At 48.2% G+C, this 13,386-nt stretch overlaps 1 protein-coding gene across 2 annotated transcripts in view; it reads right to left on the minus strand.

The window, feature by feature from the left end:
- The window catches only part of Irak2 (interleukin 1 receptor associated kinase 2), a 56,403-nt gene extending 48,386 nt beyond the window's left edge, over positions 1-8,017 (minus strand). For both annotated transcript variants that reach the window (XM_055628618.1, XM_055628616.1), the window contains exon 1: positions 7,906-8,017. In XM_055628618.1, the coding sequence (XP_055484593.1) occupies positions 7,906-7,999 (94 nt within the window). In that variant the 5' untranslated portion in view covers positions 8,000-8,017. The remainder of the gene's footprint in view (positions 1-7,905) is intronic.
- Between the last annotated feature and the right edge of the window lie 5,369 nt (positions 8,018-13,386).

Here is a 13,386-nt window from a genome sequence, read left to right on the forward strand (position 1 = left end):
GAAGCCAGCCTGGTCTACATAATGAGTTTCAGGAAAACTAGGACTACATAGTAAGACCCTGACTTACATTTCTTTCTATCAAAAACATTACTTTTATTATTGTTTTTATTGGCATGATACTAGGTACTGAACCCAGAGCCAAGTCATACCTAACTCCACCGTGAGGTTTTTTTTTTTGCCAGCCCATAAACAGCTAATTAGTTAAGTCAAATGGGTTTTTGTGTTTTGTAGAACTAGGGCATGCTGAACCACTGAGCCACACTCCCAGCCCTTAAATGGCACCACCAAAGGAAAATGTCGTTAAGCACTGAACACGAGACCAGGATGAGCCCTAGAGAGAACAAGTGAAACCAAAAACTCCATGGAACTTTTCTGTTTGGAATATGAGCTTGGGAGGACCAAGTGGGGAACAGGGAGGCCAGAGTTAAAGCACAGGATTCGGTAGGACTATGGAAGACGTCAGAGCCAGGACAGGCACAATGGACATTACACTGTCAGTCCTCTCTGGACAAATGAGGGAAGGCTGTGACATTCTCCCACAGAGAAAGCCTCCAGGAGAAGTGCCCCTTGGGAATGGAAAGTTCCAGAGTTGCAGTTTTAGTCACTGGAAACTCCAAAACGGATTCCTAGCCAGCAGGAAGTGATTTAAGCAGGCCCAGAGTCCCTTCCAACTGCTCACAAGGGGCTAAGAGGAAGGTGTGACGTATGCCAAAGCTAGCCTAGCAAGGACACCGGTGGAAGTGGGCCTCCGCTAGCCAGAGTGTTGACCCTCTGTGACTTTCAATTTCTTCCTAGGAGAAACAGGAAGTGAACTCCAGGGTGCCTCTGCAAAGGGACAGTTTAGTTCCGTGAAGCTGATGTCTCTTAAGGTATCAATCCCAGAGCGAGATGGGCAGAGACGGGGCGGGGGCAACTTAGTTACTGCCAACAGCCCCCGCTGGGCCATGGCTCATATAAATCTGGTCGTTATGAAAGGAAGAAAATCCAAGTCCTACCTGAGAGACCCAAGGGAACCACTGGCTACATTCAGGCAGCTTTATCTCCCAGACTCCCACCTGTGTGAACGCTGCCATTCAGACCTGGTGTCCCACAAAGAGCCCTATGCTAAAGGCTTGGTCCCAGCTTGGTACCTGGGGAGGTGGGAACTTTAAGAGATGAGACCCTGGGGGAGTCTCCGAGGACTCAGAGGTGTGCTCTCAGGAGGGCCTATGGGAGTCCAGCGCCTTCCATGAGGTAGCTTTGCCTGGTGCCATGAGACACTGCCACAGGCACAAAGCGGAATCAAGCGACTGAAATCTCTCAAACTGTGAGCCAGGCTTTCCTCTTGCTAAGGCGATCAATTCTCTGAGAGCTGACAGACACATCCTGTGAGCACCCTCTCCCCCCAACACACTTCAAATCCTCCTTGCAGTGCATTTGAGGAAGGCCTGTCAACCCCTCCCAGAGCCTTAGTTTCCCCATTGACGTCAGAGGTGGCTATGCGGACTAGATGAACTCTATCCACTGGTACACTTGGGATAGCACTTGGCAATGTGTTGCGTCCGCAGGGAAACCATTGTTCTAGGCTGGAGAATCATGGGAAAAGCCTACCCACCCTTACAGTCATCCAGAAACAGGGGTAGCCTCCTGAAATGACCCTCCCCAAGGTCATACGCCCCTCTCCTACTAGCCAACCCCCCTCCATTACGGAAAGGGAAGCCACTGTAGTCCCTCAGCCTCTCACAGATGAATGGCTCAGAGACACACAGTCACTTGCCTGAAGTCACACAGCTAGGCAGTGCACAAAGGCTGGAATGCCCTGGTGAGCAAGGAGAGCGGTTTAGCAGAGGGGTGCCTGCACAGGGGTCCTCTGCACACTCCCATTTTGCATGGGCTCAGACAGGTAGCACAATTCTTTATCTCAGGAGCAAATGACTGCAGCTATGACTGCAGAGAACTGGCCACAGGTGTGCAGTCTATACCAAATGATCCAGAAGAGTGTGCACATTTGTGGCTGTGGGTTTTCTAAGTCACTTTAGATCTTTCACACCTTCTCTCCCAGGACCACAGCACAAGACCACCTTTTTCTAGAATAACTCAGCAGCCGAACATAGGAGCAAGGGGACACTCATCCAACCTCTCCCTCCTTTGGGGCATGGAAAACCAGGGTCCTGAGACCAGCTGGCAGCTACACAGCCAGCTCTCCACCCAGGGACCCTGAACCTCAGGAGAGGGCCATCCTTGGGCTCAGAGCAGCCTCTGGGTGAGAAAACACACCCACCAATGCACCATTCTCTGGGGCAGATGCTGCGCACCTGCCTGCTTGCCCTGTACTGTCCTTGACTCCAGAGTCACAGTGCAAGAGGCAGATCAGCCCCCACCCACGTGACATAGGTCCTACAGGGAGAGATGGACTAGCCAAAGCAGGAACAAGGGGAACAGTGAACATGTTAAGGGGAACCAAAAAGGTAAAACCTGTGATGGGCTGAGAAGTTGGGGCTGGTCCCTCTAAGAAGCAGAACCATGGCAGACAGAATACCCAACCAAGGGCATCTGTGCCCTGAGTCCCAAGACCCTTGAATACAGTGTCTTAGAAGGTTAAAGAGACTACACAGAGGGGACTAGGTAAGGATGTAGAGAAAATGCGACCTTTCCAGACTGCCCAAGTCAGCCCTGTCAATTTAGGGTCCTTCTAAAAGGAGAGCAAAGAGCTGGGTATGGTGACTTTTGAGACCCTGTAGAGGCAGGGAGAGAATAAATAAAGGAAGGCAGAGAAAAACAAGTCAGAGAGGTCTGAAGATTGAAGATGGAGGGAGAAGCAAAGGCCAAGGGAATGGCCTCCCACTGTGGGAGGTCAGAAGCCTGTGCTGCCTGAAGCTGACACTCAATTGGTAGTTATTTGTTACAGCAACAAAAGGAAAGTAGTTCAGACTGCAAAGCCAGGCAGGAGGAAGAGCATCTCAGGCAGAGGGAACAGCAGATGCAAAGACCCGGAGTCCAAAGGAGACCAGTGAGGCTGAGGCAGGGAGAGTGAGTGGGGTGGGATACAGGAGCAAAGGAGATAAGAGGGCCAGAGCTGGCGGGCCAGCCAAGGAATGTCCTTCATGTCCTCAACCACAGTGAAGCCTCAGAGGGCTGTGGGTGACTCTGCCATCTCCAGGACTCGCAAACTCAGAGCTGTTCTCAGAAAACGGTGTGCAAATGGCCAATAAGCAAGAGCCAAAAAAGAGGGACAAGGCCAGGCTTTGACAAGACAGAGAAATAGCGACCCTCCTATATGGAGGGTGTACGTGTGAGCCTCTCTGGAAAACAACTGGCAGTGTAGCCCTATAATGGTGCAGTGCAGAGCATGCTCCGAACTCTCCGCCATGCCTAGGTGCACACGCAAGGGACATGAACGCATGTGTCCACACTGACACTGGAACACAAATGGCCTGCAGTGTTGTCACGACCTCCCAAGAATGGGAAGAGCCCAAATGTTTATCAATGGGAAAATGGAAAAGCACAATGGGGGTCAAACATACACTGGAGTATTAGGAAACTGGGACAGCTGGGTGATGGCGCAGGCCGTTGGTCCCAGCACTTAGGAGCAGAGGCAGGCACAACAGCGTGGTCTACACAGTGAGTTCCAGGTCATCAGGACCACACTGAGAAACCCTGTCTAGAAAAACCAGCTGGAGAGAAGGCTCAGCAGTTAAGAACATCTGCTCTTCCAGAGGCCCAGGTTCAATTCCCAGCACCCACATGGCAACTCACAACTGTCTGTAACTCAAATTCCAGTGGATCCAACATCCTCACACAGACATATATGTAGGTCAAACATCAAATGTACATGAAAAATAAATTAATAAAAAGGAAAAAGACTTGCTAAATAATAAAGTCACTTGTAAAGAGTGACGCATACTGGATGGTCTCACTCACATAAAATGCTACAACAGGAAATTCCTAGAGGCCAGGGCGGAGGGGTGAGGAGGGTGCAGGGTTCCATTCTGAAGTAATAAAAATGGAACCATAGCTCTGTGGATGTACTAAAATCACTGAGGCGCTCTCTAAATGTGTGTATGGTTAATAATGGATTGGTTTGTTTATCATTTGCTTGCTCAGTAGATTGCTCGGTTCTTGGCTTTTTGAGACAGGCCCTCAAGCAGCCCAGGCTGGACTGGAATTCAGTTCTGATTTTTCTACCTCTACTTCTTAAGTGCTTGGATTACACATCTGTGCCACTATAATAGGCTTTTTCTTACACCCCATAACCCATCCCTGCCTTTTCCCTCCTACTTCCCTTCATCTTCCTTCCCCACCTCCCTCCCTCCTCCTTTTTGTTATTTTATTCCGTAGCTGAACCCAGAGGTACGGGAAGCACACACTCTACCACTGAGACACACTTCAACATCATAAATTGTATCTTTTCCCCACTTTTTTCTGGTACCCTCTCTGTAGTCTAGGCTGGCCTGGAACTCACAAAACTCAGCCTGCCTCTGCCTCTGGAATGCTGGATTAAAGGTGTGTGCCACCAACACCTGGCCCATAAATTGTATAACAAGGGTTTTGTTTGTTTGTTTGTTTGTTTGTTTGATTGTTTTTTTCAAAAAGTCGTAAATGTGCCTCCATCACTAATATTCTAGGAGCAGAAGGTATCCAGCTGTGGGCAGTTCAGGGCTGAGCTGAAATGGAAAAAAAAAAATTAAAGACCATCCTCCTCCCCACCCTATACACCCACACAGCTGGTCACAGCCCAGGAAAGATTCCAAGTCAGCATAGGTCATCCCGTGTAACTGACACTGCCACAGGCTCCCCCCAGGGCACAGCCTGCAAAGAGGGGACAGGAAGTGCAAAGAGGGGACAGGAAGTCGGAGGGCACAAAAGACAGCCACTCCCCTCCAGCTCAGACGTAACCAACACCAGCCCCCGAGTTCTCTAGTAGTGATGCAGAATGAAAATGCACTCAAGACTCAAGAAAATATCCTAGCCAGATGCAGCAGCACTCACCTGTAATCCCAGCACTTGAGGAGGCAGAGACAGACAGAGGCACTGTGAGTTCAAGGCCAGCCTGGTCTACAAAGTGAGTCCAGGACAGCCAAGGCTACGCAGAAAAGGCCTACCTCAAAAAATAAACAAAAACAAAAACACAAACAACCAAAATATATCCTAAGAGTTCATTGCCAGATATGTGTAATCCCAGCTTCAGAAATGCTGAGGCAGGAGGAGGCCAGTGTGAGCTACATAATACACAGCTAAGGAAAAAAAATGCCTATCAAGGTTAAATAAATGCCTAAGAGGAAGAAAGGCAGGCTGTCCATCATCTATAACTGGTGGTCAAGAATGACAAGATGGTGGAAATATGTTCTGGCACTAGAATGCATTTAGGAAAGAGGCCAGAAGGCACAGTCCTGAGCACTGTAGACGTCACAAGCTAGCAAACAGGAGCAGCCACAGGTATTAAGGCCCAGACTGGCTCCTAGGAGCTACAAACACTCATCCCTGTGGAGAACCCATCCCTGGGCTCACCTCTCCGCTCTTGACCTCTATGGTATTTTTCTCCGCACACCAACTTGCTTTCTTCCTGGGTTAAAAGACCCCTGAGCCCCATCACTGCTGACTCCTAGGAGCAGCTGTGCTCTGTGCTGAGGGTCTGCCCTTCTGGGTGTTCTGCAGTAGTCCTGGTTGGTGTTCACCCACCACATCTACCAAGGTCTATCAACTAGAAACGTCTCTGGACGCTGGCAACGGCCACTTACAGAAAAACAAAAACAAAAAACCAAAATCCCGGGTTGAGGACCACTACCTTAAAATACTTATGATTTTTTTTTTCCTGTTTCCTTTTTCCTTTGCAAGGCTAGGAGTGGAACCCAGATTCTACCACTGAGGTACACCCTGACCCTAACATACACAGTGTATGTTCAAACTGGAGGGGCAACATACACGTCCACCTTATTATTGTCAAGCATACCTATATATTATATGTTCTTTTTAATAAGCGCTATATGTAAAAAATAGGAGAGTGCTGGTTTTGTTCTGTTGTTGCTTGTGTTTTACTTTATGACAAGGCCGCGCATAGCCCCGCTGCCTTCGAACTCCCTGTGCATCTGCACCGGACCTTGAACTCCTGATCCTCCTGTCTCTGCTTCTCCACAGTGGCATTGTAGGTGTGTGTCACACCACACCTGACAAAAACGTAAAACAAAGTTTTACTGTGTATTTATGCATGATCTGTGCGGGTGCACATGCCATTGGTTCATGTGTAGGATCACTGGACAACTTGTGGAGTTAGTTCTCTCCTTCCACCTTTACATGGGTGCCAGGGATTGAATTTATGTCTACAGGCTTGATATCAAGTGCCTTTACCCACTGAGCAATTTTGCTAGCCTCCAGTAATGTAAACATTGAATTAAAAAATATATTACTGAAGTCAGGCGTGGTGGATGACACATGCCCATAATCCTAACACTAGAGAGGTGTTGGTAGGAAGACCAGGAATTCAAAATCATTCTTAGCTAGGTAATGAGTTCTAGGCCAGCCTGGGCTACATGAGACCCTGCCTTAAAAAAATAAAAAAAAAAAAAAAGAAAGAAAGAAAATAAAAGAAAACAATAACGACAACAGAACATATACATACATAATACTTCATTTAAGAAATTATATAGCTCAGTGGCAGAATGCTTGCCTGCCACGTGCAAGGCTTTGGGTTCAGTTCCTAGCACCACAAAAATATAATAAAATAAAATTTACACACACACAAATTATTGCCAGGCGGTGGTGGTGCACCTCTTTGACCCCAGACCTTGGGAGGCAGAGGCAGGTAAATTCTGATTTTTGAGGCCAGCTTGGTCTAAGAGTGAGTCTGAGGACAGCCAGGGCTGCACAGAGAAACGCAGACTTGAAAAAAAAAAAAAAAAAAAAAAAAAAGGAAAGAAAGAAAGAAATTAAATGACAGCAGTTAAACCACGAATGACAGCTGTTAGCATGTTACCTACAAGAATGGGGGCGTGGCAGCTGCTGGCTTGCTGTAGAGCTTTCCTGGGTTCCATCCCAGCACTACATGAACCAAGCCTGAAGTCCCAGCACTTCAAAGTAGAAGTGGGAGGATCAGTTCGAGGGCATCATTAGCTACAAAACAAGCTCCAGGCACTATGGTTCAAATCTATCATCTTACACCTAGCAGGCTAAGACAGGAAGATGACAAGTTCCCAGGCAACCTGGGCTACAAGAGGAAACTCTGTCCCAAAAGACCAAAACACCTCAGCTGAGATATGGCTCAGTGGTACTGTGATTGCTTAGCAAGCACACAGCCCTAAGATCAGTTCCCTCCATGCAACAAACAAATAAAGGTGACTCACGCCTTTAATCCCAGCATTTGGGAGGCAGAGGCATGTGGATCTCTGTGAGTTCCAGGCCAACCTGGTCTACATAGTAAGTTCCAGGACAGCCAGGGCTACACAGTATGACCCTGTCTCAAAATAATAAGAAAGAGTGGAAACTAAGCCACAGAATGGCGACACTAAGGTAGGGAAAGAACACTACTTTCATTCTCGTAACTGTGTAAAGAATCTACAATTGTAACTTGCAGTTTACAAATTAAGCCAAGTTTCAGGGAAGTTAGTATCGTCCCCAGATACCACAGTCTGTGAAGTGATGAGACTGGAACACAGCTTGGGCAGGCAGTCTGTCCTGAGACGCTTCAGCTCCACAATCAACACACAAAACAGGCCAAAAGAACACTCCAAGCGGCCACCACAGTGAGGGTCAACCAGGAGGAGCCTGGGTTCGAATCGCACCCACCCTCCCACTTAGCCAGGCAAGTTCACAAGCAGCCTCAGGTCGGTCTGGAAAAAAAGGCAAAGCAGTAGCGTTCTCAACAGGAATCCCCCAGCTTCGGGTAACGAGGGTGGGCGCGGATCTGATCACGGTTGGCGGTGGCACACTCACCGAACTGCATCCAGTCCCATTCGCTGAGCGTGTCGATGTTGCGGCACAGGTCGTCCAGCACCCAGGACGGCAGCTGGTAGATATAGCAAGCCATGGCTTGACCGCGCCGGTGGCAAAGCGCCGGTGAGACTGAGTCGGTGGCAAAGGGCAGTGACTTTCCTAGCGAGGGGCGGTGCTGCCCGGGGCCGCATTGGGCAAGCGAGCGAGCGCCCCCGAGCGGGCAAGCGCGGCAGCACGTCCCACACAGCCCATGGCTGAGAGAGGGCAAGCCAGCGCCACCCCGTGGTTGCAATTCAGTAGCGCACGCCACCAGCCCAGAGCCAGGAGTGAACCAAGCAAGAGAGAGGCCCACTACCTTAACCCAGAGTTCCAAGGCACTTCCTGAGCCTGGCTGACTCGAATTCCATGGCCACCTGGATTTCATTCACCTAACAGGTGTTGGCGAGACTTAAGCGGAGGAAACCCAGAGATTTTGCCTTCAGTGTGGGAAGGAAGGAATGAAGGACCCAATGTGCTAACCAATTTAGAAGTGTCCTAGGGGCATGGTCATACGCCAGTAACCTCAGTTCTCAGGTGGCTGAGGCTGGAGGATTGTCAAAAGTTCGATGCCAGTGTGGTTACACACAGTGAGTTCCAGGGCAGGCCAACTGGACTGCAAAGTGAGACCCTTTTATTTATTTTTTTTATTTTCAAATTTTTAATTGAAAAATAAAGCAGACAGTGGTGATGAACACCTTTAATCCCAGCACTGGCTCAGGAGAAAGAGGCAGGGGGATCTCTGAGTTCGAGGCCAGCCTGGTCTACAGAGTGAGTTCTAGGACAGCCAGGGCTACACAGAGAACCCCTATCTTGAAAAACCAAAAATGAAATAAAAGTATTAATGAATAGTTTTCATGCCAATAAAAAGTTCATGTTTAGAGAGGTGGGGCTGGAGAAGTGGCTCAGTGGTTAAGAGCCTTTACTGCTTTTGAAAAGGCAGTTCTGGGGCTGGAGAGATGGCTCAGTGGTTAAGGGCACTGTCTGCTCTTCTAGAGGTCCTGAGTTCACTTCCCAGCAACCGGTTCACAACCATCTATAATGAGATCTGGTGTCCTCTTCTGGAGTGAAGGTGTACACGTAGATAGAGCACTGAAAAGGCAGTTTCTAGCACCCACACTGAAGCTCACAACTAACCCTATCTCCATTTGCAAGGGATCTGATGCCCTCTTCTGACATCCTGGGTGACCAGGCTTTTGCACATGGTGCACAGACATACATGTAGTCGAAGCGCTTTTGCACACAAAATAAATAAAAACACTTAAAGATGTTCATCTTAGCTGGGTGGCAGTGGCTGTCTTGAAAACAAACAAACAAACAAACAAACAGCACATTTTAAATTCATTTAATTCGCTTTTTGAGATAGGGTGTCTCTGTGTAGCTCTGGCTGTCATGGTACTCACTCTGTCAACCAGGCTGGCCTCGAACTCACAGAGCTCCGTTTGCCTCTGCCTCCTGAATGCTGTGATGAAAGTCATGTGCCACCATTCCAATCTTTTGTTCATAGTTTTGAATTTTATTTCTCTGCCTTGCTGGGGATCAAGCCCAGCAAGGCTCACTAGGTAAACATCCTATTGCTCTGCTTATCTTCCTAAGCTCCTGAAACTAGATTTTGTGGAGTAACAGTGAGCCCATCTAACATGTGATGGATCTTACCCACTACCCTCCAGGAAGATAATGCCACTGTGGAGTCTTCAGTCTGTCAAGCATGGTGCCCTTGGATCCTATTCACTGATTGCTCAGCACGAAACTTGTTTACTTTCCCAGGCGGTGGTGGCACACACCTTTAATCCCAACATTTGGGAAGCAGAGGCAGGTGGATCTCTATGAGTTCGAGGGCAGCCTGGTCTACAGGACAAGTTTCAGGACAGCCAGAGCTATACAGAGCAACCCTGTCTTGAAATACAAAACAAAAACAAAAGTTTATGGACCAGTATGCATGTGGCTTTTGATCACAGGTTCACAGTTCACCAGTGTTTAAAAAGGCAAAACAAGCCGGGCATGGTGGCACACACCTGTAATCCCAGCACTCAGGGAAGTGGAGGCAGGCAGATCTCTGTGAGTTACAGACTAGCCTGGTCTACAAAACTAGTCCAGGACAGCCAAGGCTACACAGAAAAAAAAAAAAAAATCTCAAAAAAAAAAAGCAAAACAAGCCAAGCAGTGGTGATCCACGCCTTTAATCCCAGCACTCATGAAGCAGGGGCAGGTGTATCTCTGAGTTCAAGACCCAGCCTAGTCTACAGAGGGAGTTCCAGGACAGCCAGGGCACACAGAGAAACCCTGTCTGGAAAAACCAAAAACAACAAACAAATGGAACAAAAATGAAACCCTGATATTTTTAAAGGTTAACCCAAAACTCAAAACACTGGGCAATGTCTGTTCAAAGCTGAAAATAATAAAAATTGGGCTTGACAGACATGCACTCCAGGCCTAGCGTGATGGAACACACCTGTAGTCCCAGGCACCTAGAAGGCTGAGACAGGAGGATTGAACGTTTCAAGCCACCTGGGAAACTTAGCAAGCTCCTGTCTCAGAATGAGGTAAAATAGGGATAAGGCTGCAGCTCATATGCCAAGTTAGCACTTGCCTAGCACGAGCAACACCTTGGGCTCAAACCTTAGGAACCACCCACCAATACTCACACAAGAGAATCCTGCGTGACTTCTCTTTTAACAGTGGTGGCCCATGTAGTTTGGCAGAGAAAATTGCCTGACAATCTGAGCTCAATCCCTGGAGCCCACACAGAGTGGAAAGAGCGAGTTAACTCCCAAAAGTTGTCTGACTCTACATGTCCCCCCCCTCACTTTCACACACACACATACACACACACACACACACACACACACACACACACACAGAGGCATGCACAAATGTAACAAAAACCACTCTTAAAACCCTTCAAGAACCAGGGATATAGCCCAGCAGGTGAAAGTGACTGCTGATACCTGCAGTTCCAGGCCCAGAACCTACATGGTGGAAGAAAAGCACCTCCCAAAAGTTGTCCTCTGACCTCACGCACACCCTGGCGCAGGCATGCATGTTCCTCCCCCTCCCCAGAGGCAGACACACACAAATAAATAAATATAACCTTTCTTATTTAGACACAGTTTCCAGGCTGCCCTGAAATTGATTATATATCCTGTAATCAATTAATTATATATTAATTAAATAGACCAAGCTGGTCTTGAAGACACAAAGATTAAAGGCATGTGCCATCATGCTCCACTAAATGAATATAATTTTTTAAAGTTTTAATTTATGTTGTGCATACAAATGTTTTGCCTGTATATATGTCTATGCACTCCTCGAATGCCTGGTGCCCATGGAGAGCTGAAGAGAGCATTAGATTCCCTGGAGCTGAAGTTACAGGCAGTTATGGATGGCTGTGAGCTGCTGTGTGGATGCTGGACTCAAACATGGGTCATCTGCAAGCTCATCAAGGGCTCTAAACCACAGAGCCCTCTGATGTCAGCCATTTCTAGCTGGACATCCATCATCAGCTACTGACTCCACGGCCAAAGAACCTGAGCCCAGGAGTCCAAGGCCAACAGATCTGCAAACATCTCCCTTGAGTTATTCATGGATCTAATGGAGCACACGTGTAACTCCAATACTCAAGTGGCTGAGCCAGGAAAATTACAAGGTCCAGGCCAGTCTGGGCTCCAAAGCAAGTTCAGAGTTAAACAGTTGAAAGCCAGCACCGTGTTACAACTAAAGAAGGCCAATCCCTTCCGGCTAAGCTACTGCTGAGATGTATTCCTTTCTCCAGACACCCACAGTTACCGTACTGCGCCCCACGGCTTTCCTGGGCCTGAGTAACCTAAGCTGCTATTAGTAACATTTGTGGTGTCAGCTCCCAGGCCTGTTCACTCCATATTTGGGAGTTACCTGCCCGCCTCTTAATAAGGGCAGGCACCTGGAAGTTGCCGAGGCTGTTTCTAATTTAGAAACTGGCTTCAGGGTTTGTTTGTTTGTTTGTTTAATGTGCATTAGTGTGAAGGTGTCAGATCCCTTGGAATTGGGCTTGCAGACAGTTGTGAGCTCCATGTGGGTGCTGAACATTGAACATGGGTCCTTTGGAAGAGCAGACAGTGCTCTTAACCACTGAGCCATCTCTCCAGCCTCCCAGGCTTTCCTTATCACTCGGTGCTATTGGTCAGTCTTTTCTGATCACCACCTTAAACCTTATCTAATTTTTCTCTGCTGTGTAACCCAGGGAGGAAAGGGTTTATTTCCACTTACAGTTCCGTATCAAAATCCACCACTAAGGGAAGTCAGGGCAGGAACTCAAACAGAACAGGAACCCGAAGGCAGGAACTGAAACAGAAGCTCTGGAGGGGCAGCTGCTCACCGGTTGTGCTCAGCCTGCTTTATTACAGTACCAAGGACTAGCAGCCCAGGGCTGGCACTGTCCACAGTGGGCCTGGTCCGCACATCAATCGTCAACCAAAAAAACAAAACAAAATAAAAGTCCTGAAGACTAATCCTATGCAGGCATTTTCTCGATTAAGATTTTTTTTCCCCAGATGACCTTACCTTTGTGTCAAGTTGACCTACAAACTAGTCAGCATATCTCCCAGTGAACTATTCACTGTGTGTGGTAAGGTCAGGGCAGAGGCAGGCAAGTGATCAAGGCCAGGAGTTCAAGGGCAATACCGGAGTTTTAGACAGGCCAGGGACCAGCCTGTCTAAAACTAGTCTAAACTAGACTGAGGTGCTAAGAGGGTGTGTGTGTGTTGAGAGGGGCAATGTTGCTGAGGACCAAACCCAGGCCCTCTGATATAACAAGTGTTCTCCCACTGAGACACACTATTTCATGTCTCTCTAGTGTCCTGATCCCAAGCTCAGTGCCCTCTGCCTGTTTTGTCAGTGTTAACTACCTTACTTTTTTGTTTGTTTCACAGGTTAAAAATCTGTTCTCAATGTGAACCCTTTTGGTTTTTTTGTTGTTGTTAAGTTTTTTTTTTTGTTTTGTTGTTGTGTAGCCCTGGCTGGCTGACCTAGAACTTGCTCTGTAGACCAGGCAGAAGGGTTTGAGAACTATGAAAGGAGGTGGAACTGGAGACTCGAGGGTGGAGAGGCACAGCCTGATAAATAACCTGTCATGCCACCTGAGGCCATGGTGAAGACCCTGCCCATGCTGCCGCTGAGGGCCAATGTCTGGGTCTGTGACCATGAAGCAGCAGGTGTCTGTGTGGATGTCAGTGGCTCATATTACCGTCAAAGGCCATGCAATGTCCCTGGTCCTGGGACCACGGTGATGTCCAAGGGCTGGGCAGAGCTACCCCACACCTCACAGGCTGCGGCACTCAGCATCCTATACCACACCTGGGCAGCACAGACGAGCTACCCCTGGTGGCATGGGTCAAATGAGCTGGCCCCAAGAGCTAGAGTGCATAACTAAACTCACCACTCATCTGCCATGGTGTGGTGTGGGTGAGG

This window comes from Psammomys obesus, unplaced genomic scaffold (assembly GCF_907164565.1).
Source record: "Psammomys obesus unplaced genomic scaffold, mPsaObe1.curated_primary_1811, whole genome shotgun sequence".
NCBI lineage: Eukaryota > Metazoa > Chordata > Mammalia > Rodentia > Muridae > Psammomys > Psammomys obesus.